The 15,909-nt window shown below is 39.8% G+C and overlaps 1 protein-coding gene across 1 annotated transcript; it reads left to right on the forward strand.

Annotated features, from left to right (window-relative positions):
• The first annotated feature begins 895 nt into the window (after nucleotides 1-895).
• LOC136872273 (uncharacterized) lies at nucleotides 896-15,707 on the forward strand. The gene is made up of 5 exons (XM_068227408.1): nucleotides 896-1,168; nucleotides 4,717-4,813; nucleotides 7,406-7,525; nucleotides 8,275-8,367; nucleotides 15,403-15,707. Exons 1-5 carry the CDS (start codon nucleotides 896-898, stop codon nucleotides 15,705-15,707), a joined length of 888 nt encoding a protein of 295 aa, XP_068083509.1.
• Nucleotides 15,708-15,909: the final 202 nt, after the last annotated feature.

The raw sequence follows: 15,909 nt of genomic DNA on the forward strand, positions 1-15,909 counted from the left end.
GGTGGCGAGAATCTAATTGTGATGGGAGACTGGAATGCAGTGGTAGGCCAAGGATGAGAAGGTAATACAGTAGGAGAATTCGGAGTGGAACAAAGGAATAAAGGGGAAGTTGGCTAGTTGAATTCTGCACCGATCATACTTTAGTCCTTGCTAATACTTGGTTCAAAAGCCGCAAATGCCTGTGGACGAGACCTGGAGACACTGGAATGTATCAAATAGACTTCATTATAATTAGGCACAGATTCAGAAGGCAGGTGTTGGATTACAAAACTTTCCTAAGGAGCAGGCGTGGACTCTGACCACAACTTGTTGGTCACGGAATGCCATCTGAAGTGGAAGAAATTGAAGAAAGGGTAGAATGCAAGGAGATGGGATCAACACAAGTTGAAAGAAAAGACCCCGAAGGATTGTTTCAAGGAACATGTTGCACAAGGATTAAATGGAAAGGCTTAAGGAAACACAATAGAGGAAGAATGGACAGTGATGAAGAATGAGGTCAGTAGGACTGTTGAAATAAATATCAGGAAGAAAGGAAAGGCCAACTAAGAATCAATGGATAATTCAGGAGATACTAGACCTGATTGATGAAGGACTAAAATACAAGAATGCAAAAAATGAGGAGGACAGAAAAGAATACAGGCGATTAAAAAGTGAAGTAGACATTAAGTGCAGGACAGGTAAATAAGGATAGCTGAAGGAGAAGTACAAGGAGGTTGAAGGTTGTATGGTCCTAGGAAAAGTAGATGCTGCAAGCAGGAAAATCAAGGAGACCTTCGGAGAAAGGAAAACTAGGTGTACGAGCTCAGATGGAAAACCACTTCTGGGGAAAGGAGACAAGACAGAATGGTAGCAGGAACATATCCTAAAGTTGTATAAAGATAAAGAAGTAGATGGTATGGTTCTGGAACAAGAAGAGGCTGCTGATGCTGATGAAACGGCAGACCCAATTTTGAGGTCAGAATTCGACAGAGATTCGAGAGACCTAAGTAGGAACAAGGCACCTGGAATTGATGATATTCCCTCTGAATTGCCGACTGCCATAAGAGAAGCCAGCATAGCAAGGTTATTCCATTTAGAGTGTAAGATGCATGGTATAGGTGGGGTGCCCTCCGATTTTCGGCAGAATGTTGTTATACCTATTCCCAAGAAAACTTGTGTTGACAAGACAGTGTGAAAACTACCACACCGTTAGTTTAGTATCTCACGCCTGCAAAATTTTAACATATATTATTTACAGAAGAATGGAAATACAATTTGAAACTGAGTTGGAAAAAGATCAATTTGATTTCAAAAGAAATGTAGGAACAGGTGAAGAAAATCTGACTTTATGTATGATCTTATAGGATCGAATTAAGTAGGTCAAACCCACATACATGGCGTTTGTAGATCTAGAAAAGGCATTCGATAATATTGATTGGACCAAGCTCTTTGAGATTCTGAAGGTGTTCGGGATCAGATACCGAGAACAAAGAAGTATCTACAATCTATATCAAAATCAGTGTGCAGTGATAAGAATCGGGGTCTTTGAAAAAGAAGCAACACTCCAGAAAGAAGTGAGGCAAGGCTACAGTCCCCCCTTCCCCTTCCAATGTTTATTTGAAACAGGCGGTAAGGGAAATCAAAGAGTAATGTGGAAAATAATTTTTTTTGCTACTTGCTTTACGTCGCGCCGACATAGGTAGGTCTCATGGCGACGATGGGACAAGAAAGGCCTAGGAATAGGAAGGAAGCGGCCGTGGCCTTAATTAAGGTACAGCCCCAGTATTTGCCTGGTGTGAAAATGGGAAACCACGGAAAACCATCTTCAGGGCTGCCGACAGTGGGGTTCGAAACCACTATTTCCCGGATGGGAGCTTACAGCTGCGCGCTCCTAACCGCACGGCCAACTCGCCCGGTGGGAAAAGAACCACAATACAAGGAGAGGAAAACCCCTTGAGATTTGGCGATGATATTGTTATTTTATCTGAGTCTTCAGAAGATCTGGAGAAATTGCTGAATGTTATGGACAGAGTCTTTGGGAAGGAGTAAAAGATGAAAATAAATAAATCCAAAACAAAAGTACTCGAGGGCAGTCAAACGAAGTCAGGTGATGCAGGTTATATTAAATTAATAAATGAAGTCTTAAAGGAAGTAAATCTTTTACTTGGGTAGTAAAATGAATATCCGCCTCTGTGGTGTAGTGGTTAGTGTGATTAGCTGCCACCCCCGGAAGTCTGGGTTCGATTCCCGGCTCTGCCACGAAATTTGAAAAGTGGAACGAGGGCTGGAACGGGGTTCACTCAGCTTCCGGAGGTCAACTGAGTAGAGGTGGGGTCGATTCCCACCTCACCCATCCTGGAAGTGGTTTTCCGTGGTTTCCCACTTCTCCTCCAGGCAAATGCCAGGATGGTATCTAACTTAAGGTCACGGCCGCTTCCTTCCCTCTTCCTTGTCTATCCCTTCCAATCTTCCCATTCCCCCGCAAGGCCCCTGTTCAGCATAGCAGGTAAGGCCGCCTGGGCGAGGTACTGGTAATCCTCTCCAGTTGTATCCCCCCGACCCAGAGTCTGAAGCTCCAGGACACTGCCCGTGAGGCGGTAGAGGTGGGATCCCTGTCTGAGTCCGCGGGAAAAACCGACCCTGGAGGGTAATCAGATTAAGAAGAAGAAGAAGAAGTAAAATGAATAATGTTGACAGAAGTAAGGACATAAAATGCAGACCAGCACAAGCAAGGAAGACCTTTCTTAAGTAAACATTTCTAACACTTTGAACATTGATATAGGAATTAGAAAAAATGTTTCTGAAGACGTTCATCTGGAGCGTGGCATTGTATGGAAGTGAAACATGGACGATAACTAGCTCATAAAGGAACAGAATACTAGCTTTTGAAAATTAGTATTAAGAAGATTGCTGAAGGTGAGATAGATTGATAGAATCATGAATGAAGACATGCTGAGTCGGATTGGTGAGAGGAGGTGCATTCGGCTAAATTTGACGAGAAGAAGAGATAGAATAGTAGGACACATCTTAAGACACCCAAAACTTGTTCAGTTAGTTTTTGAGGGAAGTGTAAGCGGTAAGAACGGTAGGGGGAGACCAAGGTATGAATATGACAAGCAGATTAGAGCAGATGTAGGATGCAGTAGTTACGTAGAAATGAAAAGATTAGTACAGGGTAGAATGCCATAGAGAGCTGCATCAAACCAGTCTATCAACACAGCAAAAATAATTAATACAGTAGCTTTGTTCAAGGCCACCAAAATTGGCCCGTCAACATAAGGCTAAATCCTCTATTGTCTAAAAGTACTCTCGATATCTCAAGGACTGAAACGTACAAACTAGAAGTGTGACAAACGGTTATTATTTGTAACTGTTACATCGGTCACTGCTACAAGAAAGTAACTGTGAAAAGTAACAGTTAAAATGACGTTCAACGTTACTCACCCTTTATTGGTCACAGCCTGGTCACGGCTTCAAGCTTGTCTCCTTACAGCTGTGTTGCGAAGTCCCATTCATTCACTCGCACATGCGCGCACGCATCACTACACGGTTGAAAGTCTGTGCAGCAAAACACGCATTCCTACTTACTATAAAGTTAACGAGAGGCAGACAACGAATGAAATGAGAAGACCACATAGCGTCTTTTCTGAAATCTAAAGGAGTGAGTTTGATAATACCCCGATCAAGGATAGAAGACAAGAAACATGGTGATCTGTCTGCCAAACCTCGACACAAACCGGTACAAAAGGATCGATTAAATAAAATGAAGTAACGTTATGTTTTCTATAATATGATATAGGGAAAAGTTAGAATACGAATTTATTTATGGTACAAGAAAACTTATATGGGTGAAACTTATAATAATATTATAACGTAGGTAGCCCTGCACGATGTCTGAGTCGACGATTACCCCTGAGCAGTTGAATATGTCATAACAGTTTACACTGTAGTTACCAGATGACGGCAGCAACTTAAAAAGGTACACTAGAGTGCGAAAGCGCCCTCAGTTGGAAGACTAACTGAACTCTGAAGGTCACATTCTGTGTTTGTAAGCTGCTACTTGTGACAGTTCCCACTTCCCAGTTACTGTTTTCACTAGTACGTTATTCTGTTGTCGTTACTTGGTAACCAGTTGTTTTTTGTCCTCGTTACATTTGTAACAGTGACATACATGTAACTGTGACAAAATAACTGCTACGTTATTTTTCAGCCATCTCTAGTACAAACGAACAGAGCCCACAAGGCATACTTTCACACCATTAATCTTAGTATCACACGGACTGGATACTTAGGGAATTGTGTTACTAGCATTGCTTATACCAGAGTTAATTTTATTAATTCAATTAAATTAACAAAGGTGTTCTAACTACCGCATTAGAGGTGGGTCTCGGCTTACTGTCTGAACTAAGAGTCTGAAAACATAGAGAACTTGGTGCCTTTTCTAGTTGAGGACTTGAATGATATGCTTACTAACAGGTAAGCCAAGGGACATCTGACCTCTTGATCTAGATTTTATTCACCGGAATTTATAGTTTCTTTCCGTTCCTCCATATATCACCTTCCAAGTACTGACCATACCCAACGATACTTAACCTGAGGAACTTAGGAACTTCACGGGTTGTTTGTCTCAACTCGGCTACACTGTCGTCTTAACAGGAAAAAAGTAGGTCATTTAAGCGTAGTTTGGTTAAGGCTTGTTGAAACTAATATTGTAGTGATTTCTTGTGTTTGTTACAGGTGACAACCATGAAAGCGCTCGTCTACGGCCTAGTTTTCAGCGTACTGGTAGGGGTGCAAGCTAAAAACAGTACTTCGGACATAACACCGAATATAAGTAAGTTTTAATTTTGGTTATAATTAGATCTATTACTTCATTAACCATGCACACTTACACTGGCGTCTGCCACATTTCCAACTCACAACAGATGAAAGTTTCTTAGGGCTATCGCATGACGTTACACGTAAATACAAATTATACCATTAACTTACCCACATGCTTCTTAAAAGCTCAGTTGGTATTATTTCTTAACCAACTACACAATCACTAGACACGAAAACTGTGTTGTGTGTTGAGTTTACTGAGTAATTTTGTGTTGCAATACTAATAAGTTCACTAGTAAAATATCACTCTAAAAAGCCGGATTGTCCAGTGCAATGATTTTGAAATATCAGCTGTTCCAATCAAAACAAAGATAAACATTTTTTTTCGAATCAACAATCTGCCACCAGGATGACAGCTTTAAATGCAGATCAGAGGTTACTGATGACTGAAGAACACCAAAACATTTTCGAATGATAAATCATTGGTGCAACATTTATAATTTTTAAGGCACCCCAGTGTGTAGTTTGTGTACCAAACAATACATTTCAATATGTAGTGTTAATGTATAAATCAAGCCTGGAGATAGTTATAGTTAAATGCGAAGAGACTTCCTGTTTCCACTTCAACTGGAAGGGGTTTCTCGAGAAAAATGCGGTGATAGTTTTAGAACATAGACAGTAAGATAAAACAGCTGATGCAAGCCGAGGGGTGGAATATGAAGAGCGAAGACATCAAGGAGGTTCAGGAAAACACAATGAACGATTAGGCCATGTTTAGTCAATTGACTGCTTTACACAAAGAAAGGAAAGGAAAGGAAAGGAAAGGAAAGGAAAGGAAAGGAAAGGAAAGGAAAGGAAAGGAAAGGAAAGGAAAGGAAAGGAAAAGAGGCTAGTAATTGACGATGGAATACCTTCCTAGAGTGAAAAAACTCAGACAATGAGGAAAAAGAGGATTCAGCGGGTTTTTGGATAAGTAACATAATACTGTAATAATCCACCTCTGTGGTGTGGTGGTTAGTGTGTTTAGCTGCCACCCCTGGAGGCGAGATACTGGTCCGCCTCCCCAGTTGTATATCCCCGACTCAAAGTCTCACGCTCCAGGACACTGCCCTTGAGGCGGTAGAAGTGGGATCCCTCGGTGAGTCCGAGGTAAAAACCAACCCTGGAGGATAAACGGATTAATTAAAAAAGAAAGAAAGAAAGAAAACGAACGAACATTTTTTTTTTGCTATTGGCTTTACGTCGCACCGACACAGATATGTCTTATGGCGACGATGGGACAGGAAAGGGCTAGGAGTGGGAAGGTAGCGACCGTGGCCTTTATTAAGGTACAGTCCCAGCATTTGCCTGGTGTGAAAATGGGAAACCACGGAAAACCATCTTCAGGACTGCCGACAGTGGGGTTCGAACCCACTATCTTCCAAATACTGGATACTGGCCGCACTTAAGCGACTGCAGCTATCGAGCTCGGTAGCGAACGAACGAACGAAAGAACATAATGCCGTAATAATAATAATAATAATAATAATAATAATAATCACCATCGTATGGCCTCCGTTGTTATGTTGCAGGCATTTTTACATGATAACATTTAGGCTGCCTGCGAGTCAATTTCTACGCTCTGTTTTGCTCCACCAGATGGGAGAGGAACGAATCATTTTGGGCGATTTATGACCGAATTTTATTAATGTTGTTACGTTACCGGAGGTCTTTTACATGCTGAAATCGCATGACATGACAAGTAAGACGTCACAGTTTTCAGTTCTGGAGGTCGGCGATCTGTCTGTGATACTCAGAGGGACTACAATAAGTGAGATGAACTTGACTGTAAGTCAACAGCACCTGATTTGAAATAGAGGAGAGAACAGAAAATGCCATGAAATGGCAGGATTTGATGACATTTTGATATTGGATTGACGGCTGCGACAGGGTTCTCTCAACCTTGTGAGATCCATCTGAGGAGTTGACATATATAGGAGGTAGTACACCTGGTCAAAAGAGCCAAATACTATGAGTGGGGAAGTCGTTACACTGACCTGTGACTCCAATATCTTCCGTCCATTTGGCTGGCAGCCGTCATTTCGGCATATCTAAGCCCATAAAGCCAGTTTTATGTTTAATTTTATTCGAATAAACAAGGAAATACCATGACGTTAATGGGCTTTGCCTGCCAAGTGACCGCTTCTCAGCCCAAAGTCCTAAAGATTAGGAAATGAAGCGTGGTCAGCGGGACGAAATCTCTACGTGGTTATTCTTGGCTTTTCAGACCAGGACCACCATCCTACCGTCGTACACCTGCACAGATGTTTCTCACGTAGGCTAATTGGACCTGAACTGGCCAGGAATCAAAGCTGGGGCTCCCAATAAGAAATTTTATAAATTTACAGATAAAGACAGTTATGTGTGTGTTGCTTTACTGAGAAAGTACGATGAATATGATGATATTTTTTGTTTGTTTTAAGATAGATGTTAAGAAAGTGAAATTAATTTTATTTACCGTACCTTATGTCACTATATTTCTTGGAATGTAAAGAAAACGGTATTTAATCTGATGATCTCCTATAGTAATACCCTATATTTATTACGTCTGTGTTTCCGTTCGAAGCTGTTACAGAGGAACAGCTTGAGCGTCAAAGAGCCACACCATGTGCGTGTGCTGAAGGACAGTGTGGCTGTTGTACAGGGATGCTGCTCCAGCAATTCAACATCAACCTCCGTCAGAAAGGTACAGTGAAAGTTCATGTTAAGTAGTATTTATTTATTTATTTATTTATTTAATTTATTTATTTATTTATTTATTTATTTATTTATTTATTTATTTATTTATTTATAAAGTGGCGCAATGAAGAATAACGAAAAGTATGCAACTGCATATGCAATATTCGTATGTGATCACACTTTCACTACACGATAATGAACGTTGCAGTAGGTCTATACCTTTGTTAGAGCTCGTGATCGTAATATTGTATCGAACCTATCTCACTTCTAAGTTCCCAAATTCTCAGTTCTCGAGCTTTAAATATATTTTATATTCTTTTCTTTACCTCAGATATCGTCCGGCTCCCTGGATAAATGGTTAGTATGTTGGCCTTTGACCAAGGGTCCCGGGTTCGGTTCCCGATCGGGTGGGAAATTTTAACTTTCATTAGTTAATTTCTATGGCTCTGGGGTTTGGTGTATGTGACGTCTTCAGCATTATGTTTTTCGTCTTAGGTAGGGCCCACTCTCACAGACACGCAGGTCAGCTATACGGCGTCAACTCGAAGACCTCCACAAGGCCTCTCCGGAGGCCACACGCCATTATCATTATTATTACCTCAAATATTGTCCTATTTATAAAGCTTCATTTAACATCATATTCACCACTAGGAGCCAATAGCTATAAAGTTAAGTCAGTTGAGAGAACAACTAAAACCATTCGAAGAAGATCGTAAATTATAAGAAGTCTGACATCCGCTCTGGGTCTTGTTTCAGGTTGTGTGAACATTACATACGATCCTGACGAGTTTGCTTTTAAAATGGACCTGAGTATCAACAACCGAGTACTATACACAAATACATATTCAGGTAAGGTATATTTTGTGTTTAAAGAGAATTCCTCCATCTTCTATACCATTATAAGACAGTTTTATTTGTGTAAGGCATTGATTGAAATATCTTCATTGATTAATATCTTTGTTTTGATTACAAACAAATTAAAATAAAGAAAGACGCCAAATAATCCGCATGTGATAGATTCCATATCATTAACTTACTCGAATAATATTAAAATAATAATAATAATAATAATAATAATAATAATAATAATAATAATAATAATAATAATAATAATAATAATAATAATAATAATAATAATAATAATAATATATCCTTCGAATGCGCTTTTTCACTTATTTTTTGTATCTATCAGTGGCAGCTGGTGGTATCTGAACCTGGGTGTTGCACCGACATTTTCAGTGTCACGTTTTCATAGCTTATAGAAATAACAAGAAACTCTATTACTAAAACTGTAATATATATATATATATATGGCAATTACAACCCAGGAAATAAGAGGCTAATTATACACTGTAACTACAGTTATTACTCTTAATAATAACGTTATTGACTTTACGTCCCACTAACGACTGTTTACGGTTTTCGGAGACACCGAGATGTCGGAGTTCTTTTACATGCTATTAAATCTACTGACACGAAGCTGACGTATTTGAGCACCTTCAAATACCACCGAAATGATCCAGGATCGAATCTGACACGTTGGGATCAGAAGGCCAGCACCTCACCCGTCTGAGCCACTCAGCCTGGCACAGTTACTTTTGCCTCACTTCAAATTGATTATTTGCTATCCTGTTTTTCATTGAAGCAAGATGTTGGTAATATTGTGGGTGGCCTGGTATGGCGTGGAAAAGAAATTACCCAGCAAGTTGGCTGCGCGGTTAGGGTCGTGTAGCTGTGAGCTTGCATTCGGAGGATAGTGGGTTCGAACACCACTGTCGGAAGCCCTGAAGATGGTTTTCCGCGGTTTCCCATTTTCACACCAAACAAATGCTGTGGTTGTGCCTTAATTAAAGCTACGGTCGCTTCCTTCCAACTTCTAGCCCTTTCCTATCCCATCGTCGCCATAAAACCTATCTGCGTCGGTGCAACGTAAATGAAATTTGTAAATTAAGAATGTAGGAATGAAGTAATCTCCGCAGAATGGCGCAATCTAACGGGGACATTTGGAACTGTTTCTTCATAGGGGACTTGCTAGTCTCGTGCAACTCCCTGAGACAGATACTGCGAGCATGCTGCCTGCTGCTATGCAGGCTTAGGCTCGTCCCTGCTGAGGTACTGTGTAGAGATGAGAAGAATGCAAAAATGAGGAATGTGGCCTGCAAGCACGAACTTCCTGTTCTGCCCAGACAGATCGGCTCTTATCTTCTCTTATCTGCTACACGAAAACATTGACTCACACTTAGCGGTTTGCTGGATTACAACTGACAAGAGCGAAGAGCTGCCAGTAGAAGACAATATAAAGTCGCCTGTGTAGTAGCGGAGTTGCTATGGTAACCATTGCGTCACTGGCTGTGCTGGTGAAAATCCCTTCACCCCGTGCCTCACCGAGCATGTGCATTCTTCTGATCTCCCAACAATACACTGCGCCGCGCTGTCCGCTAGGGAGTTGCCGTGGGAAAGCAAACCCCCTGTGTTTGATTCGAAGCCAGCAGCGTATGTTGGTTCGTTACGAAGCATTAGTACAGCGAATGGCCGAGATGAGATGTTAAAATAAAACATTAGAAGAAAAGACGACAAATGAAGTGCAAAATTATTAGGAGTTGTGCGACTCGGCAACAATACCACGCACCCACTGCCCCTGGTATCTACCTCCATGGAGTAACAGTCGATAATAATAACTGCCGTTCTTGGGGGTCTAGGTTCACTTCTCAGTTCACTCAGAGATTATTTGATTCTAAAGAGGCTTTCAGAATATTTGTGTATATTTTCAAAATCATGAGGTGCAAGAAAACTAGTCAAATAAAATAGCCAATACCATATTTAACCTACAGTTGGCAAAACGCTTCTCCAAATTGTGCTCTCTTATCCATTTCCCTACGTGCACCGCTGTCACCTTTTTTTAAAAAACTGAGTGCTAGTGACGAATACACCGGTTTTTATTCTGAAAGATAGAGTGTTACAAATATCGAGTTAGTTTTCTCCACTACTCAGTGAGGTCACTTTTCTACCCAAAATATAATTTCTTATAGAACTGTTTCTGTGCTGATTATTCCTTTATCCATTCGGAGGCCGCCACTCAATAGGAGGAGCGCTCAACTTGAACAACTCTGCTCTAGCGTTTGCAGAGTGATCTGAGTTAATAAACTTTTCATTATAATCCACGTCCTAAAACTTTCCACTTTCATGTTACCAGGGAAGTAAAATTGAGTACATGTGTCTTCTGATTCAATAGCAGTCAAGAGCGTTATTCTCAGATTGATTAGGATAAATGAGATGGTACCAGGTGGTTTGTATTGTAAACAAACTGAAGCGACAAGAGACAATATACCGGGTGTTCACAATTAAACTGGCAGTGTTCAGCGCATCACAGCACAGGGTGTAACGATCGTAGCAGTCTGAAATTTAGAAGATATTCTAACTGAACAATGCCCTCGCGAATTCTTCTTCTTATTCTACCGCTTTCCCGGGGTGCGAACTGTGCCTCACATGTGGATTTGACCCTGTTTTACGACAGGATGCCCTTCCTGACGCCAATCCTATATGGAGGGAAGTAATCACTGTTACGTGTTACTGTGGTGGTTGGTAGTATGCTGTGTTGTGTGAATATGAAGAGGAAAGTGCTGGGGCAAACACAAACACCCAGTCCCGGAGCCAGAAGAATTGATCAAATGCGATTAAAATCCCCGACCCGGGCGGGAATCAAACTCGGGACACTTTGAACCGAACGCCTCAACGCTGACCATTCGGCCGAGAAGTCGGACTAATCCGCTAAGGAATTGTGCCACAAAAATATTAGTTCCAAGTTTTTCTCCATGTAAAAATACGGCGCTGTAAGCAATCCAGTCAGAACGTGCAATATTCCGTACCTCTGACATCACATCTAAGGTGAAAAATATTAATTCCTTTTTGCTGCGAGAAACCTTCAATAACGACCGCATCATCTTTTCGTGTCTATCAGGGATATACTGTATCTGTTCTCTGCCAGATCTAAAAGCTACCATACAACGACATGTCGCTTTGATTTCAACCGATATGCTCCGGGCAACTGTCGACTATGCCGTGTTACGGATGCAGCATGTTACTGAATTAGGAGGCCATATTGAACATTTATTGTAGCCATAAATCCAAATACACGTGCCAGAAGAGCCATTATCATGTTTGAACTTTTCTGCCTTTCTTTTGCGACCCTACCACTGCTTACAGCGCCATAATTAATGCCTGGTGGCAGGACTTGGAACTAATAAATTTCGTTCCATAATTCGCGAGCGCATTCCTTAGTTAGCATATCTACGAAATTTCTCCTATGATCATCATAGCCCGTGCTCTGCCGCGCTGAAGACTGTAGTTTAATTGTGGAAACTCGGTATGACGTGTATTGTGTTACATCTGAATGAAAATACACTTATATAATGCTCATTTGATAAGGATTACGGGAAGAAATCTGGACTACTTTTAATAAAATGGTAAATGATTATCTATATTGTACTGTACTTATGAAAACTGAAAATAAATGTGCAAATTTATCATCAGAACAAATCAAAAAAGTGTTTAAACTAAACGAATCTTTCAGCGGTTTGATAGACACTATGGGTTTTGCAGCAGTGCCTGTAACGGTACATGCAAAGTTTACATTCTGTCCTAAGATACATTTCCCACGAGTTCATGATCTCATCTTTCACTACTTATACTGGCTCAAATTTTTCATGCTCGTACCTCCATGACACGCATAGATAATGAAACAGACGCGCAATGAAAGTAAACCTCTTCATTACTGTTAAGAACTGAAATGAAAAGCGTCCTTTGGACACCGCTGTGTCACGGTCAGTGCGGTCTCTGGTCATACTCAAAATGGCTATGTGATAATTGGCGTCTTAACAAGGATTATTGCCTCCCGTCGCGTCGCATGGATAACAACTTCACACCGCCTTCTCATGCCTCTCACAAGGTGCCACACGTTAAGTTGAGGAAGACCTCCCCTTTCTTTAAAAGAGTGTCTTCAAGGGCTTGTGTTCGGAGTGGTGGATTTCTTGCTCGGATGCCTTGCTCCAGTTGGTCCCAGAATTTTTTGATCGGATTCAAATCGGGACTTCCGGATGGTCACTCCATTCGTTGCACTCGAAGCTCTAGCAGGAACCTCCGAATGATGTTGGCATCATGCGTTCTGTAGTTGTCTCTCTTGAAGAAACACATGTGGCACTAAAACCTTGTCAATGTACCATCAAGGTTAACCTTGAAGATGGAATTCCGTGGTTTACATCTTTAAATCAGGCAAAGCCTGGGGGATTTACCGCAATTAAGTACTGGCCCTCTTCTTTCCCATCGTCCCCAGAAGGTCTCTCCAACGTTAAAGAGGTAACAAAAGAAATGACATTAAATTGTAGAGATAATTCTAATTCTTAAAACGTGCCTTTACTTATCCTACATGAGAATGTTTAATAATACTTCTTAATCATCATTGTTTGTCTTGATGTTCGTCCTTGCTCCAGGTATACCAGTACATACCATCTCTTCTTGAAGATCGAAAACTTTCTACTCAGTCACAAGTAAATGGTATTATCTCACTCATTTTGAAGCAGATTCTTAACCGTTGTATCATATTTTAAATCTTCTTTAACTCTCTTTTTATTTTTTGGATCTAATAATGGGAATAAAGGATGCAATTCTTAACTTTCGAATACTAGTTTATTGTCTTGGTTTGTTGTTTCTAGTTCTAGGTGTGAAGAACACTGGTTATTAACCGTTATTTGCTTGATTTCTTTGTTCTAGTTCTAGGTATGTAGAAACACGGTTATGTTTTATGGTTTGATTTTTGTTTTAAGAAGTAGGTGTGTATAACACAGGCTACTAACCTTAATTTGTTAAACTTTAAACTTTAATTTGTTCAACACAGGTTGCTACTGTTATTTGTTTGATAATTATGGTTCTAGATGTCTAAAACGCACGTTATCACCTGCTATTATTTAAGTTTGATTCAAATATAAACCTCTAAAATACATATTATAACCCGCTATTTGTTTAAATTGCAAAATATAGGTCCTTGCTCGCTATTTATTTAATTTGTTGTGTCTAGCTCTTAAAATAGAGGTTATTAGATGCTATTTGTTTGATTTGTTAGTTCAAGCTCTAAGCTTGTAAAATATAGGGTGTTGCGTGCTATTTATGAAATTTGTTGGCTCTCTTCTGGCTTGTAATACACCCGATGTTAACTATTATTTACTTAATTTGTTTGTTCTAGTGCTAAGCCTGTAGAACATCGTTTATTGTTCGATATGAATTTGATTTGCTAGTTCAAGTTCTAAGCTTGTAAAATACAGGTTTTCATCTGTTAATTATTTGCTTTGCTGGTTCAATATCTATTGTAGAGGTTCCTGACTCACTTACCTTAAAAATATAAAACTGCATTTAAATTGAAAATATGAAAATTAATATTAAATAAAATGCACAATCGTCGGACCTTGTACTCACATTTAGTTCTTGCATGATTAATTACACATACGTTATTTGATGGGTGCCAGCTACAACTCAGTGCAGCAATAATAGAATGAGAATCTTGAATATCTCTAGGGTGTGGGGTAATAAGCTTACTTTTGACAACTTACCATATAGGTTCTAGGAAAACGAGATTGTTGTTCGGTTTCCCCATTAAATTTGAGGTTATATAATTCTATCCTTGAAATAAAACGATAAATTAATTTGATAGAACAAAATATATTCTTAAATTGTTTAGAAAAAATAGCAAGACCTGCTGCGATAAATCAGATGAAAATATAAAATTATGGCATTACAACTGAAAGAAACCCGGCATTAAATTTGAATTCTTCTTGACCAGACATTTAACTATACACGAAATTTATCCCTCACTAGTTCACCTGACTGTACCTTCAACACTTTGAGTGTAATTACGACGTACTCCTTTGAGTTGGTGTTTGCTGTAGATTTATCAAGCCTAATTTGGTGATGTATCCTTTTTGTTTAACTGACGACTAAGTATTCATGTGACTGCTGCTTCCCCATCCAGATGACTTACTGCTATCATCTCAGTACAACACTTCTTGGTAAGTGTCTCCATCCATACGACTTCTTGGCAAGTCTTTCCGTTCATATGACTTTACGGCAAGTATTTCCCTCCAGCTGAACTGACCGACTGAGGTTTCACCTTCCAATTAACTCCATCACTGTTCACCATCCATTTGACTCACTAACTGACCGACTGAGGCCTCTCCATCCCTTTGACTGACTGACGCTACAATATAGAGCCAGCTTATTTAGACATAAGTTGACACACCTACGCAATCTCCAGAAATAACTACGATCTACTCCCACCCGGCTCCAAATGTTACATACAATGTTGAAATTGCCTGGGGCACCCTAGGTATCTCCAAAAAAAGATGAGCTCACCCCTAAATGTACACAATGACGGAGCGATGACTCGACAGTTACGCTAGTAGTATTGCAACATGTGCGTTGTAATGTCAAAACTTATTACAAAGCATATCCATATATGATATGTAGCAAGTCTTACTTTACATGGTTAAATTCACACACACATATATATGCACAATTCAACTACAATCACGCAAGCGACAATCATTGCAGAACTGAATTGAACAATAATAATAATACAATAATAGTAATAATAGTATAGAAATAATAATAATAATAATAATAATAATAATAATAATAATAATAATAATAATAATAATAACACAGATGAAATAATAAGAATAATAATAAAATACAGATATCACCTTGTAACGAGATTTGAACATCGGTTATATTAGTCATCATGTATTTGATCTCTCCATCAAGAAACCGATTGTTAACAGGCATATGTTCGATTTAATATTCAGGTTTATAACGAATATTTATTGATTTTCATTTCAGGCAAGAATCCACGCCCAGTCTGTGTGCCACTCCCGCGGGTCCCAAGCGTCCGATTTTGCGTTCAGCTGTACAACGTGTATTTCATCGGTAGAAATGCCCACGCCTGTGTCGGAACTCGAGTGAGGTGGAATGACTACAGTCTGTACGAGGCGACTCTCAACTGTATCCGCATAGGAGCGGACGGTGTGGCGATCGTAACGCCCGAAGATGGTGGTGGCTTACCTCAAATTGGCAGCGAAACGTCGGAAGAAGGAAATGACGAAGATTACGATGACGATGACGAAGATGAAGACTATAAGCGATAAATCAACAGTCTTTCTTTTTCCAGAGAATGAACTCGAGGGCCGGTATTTGTGTGACTTACTCCAAGGAGGACACACTTTCCAATCATTTATTTATTTATTTATTTATTTATTTATTTACATTTCTATATCGCTTGCTTATATTGGTAGTGAAAATTCAGTGAGGATAAAAGATTCCTTAAACAGAACACTCTATAGTAAACGT

The sequence above is a fragment of the Anabrus simplex genome, chromosome 4 (genome assembly GCF_040414725.1).
Source record: "Anabrus simplex isolate iqAnaSimp1 chromosome 4, ASM4041472v1, whole genome shotgun sequence".
Classification (NCBI taxonomy): domain Eukaryota; kingdom Metazoa; phylum Arthropoda; class Insecta; order Orthoptera; family Tettigoniidae; genus Anabrus; species Anabrus simplex.

Excerpts from the sequence above, each read along its gene's own strand:
- LOC136872273 (XM_068227408.1), top strand. The coding sequence starts at position 896 with ATGGTTCTGGAACAAGAAGAGGCTGCTGATGCTGATGAAACGGCAGAC. Across the intron at positions 1,169-4,716 it reads AAACTTGTGTTGACAAGACA|GTGACAACCATGAAAGCGCT; the intron begins GTGTGAAAACTA and ends TGTTTGTTACAG. Across the intron at positions 7,526-8,274 it reads CATCAACCTCCGTCAGAAAG|GTTGTGTGAACATTACATAC; the intron begins GTACAGTGAAAG and ends GTCTTGTTTCAG.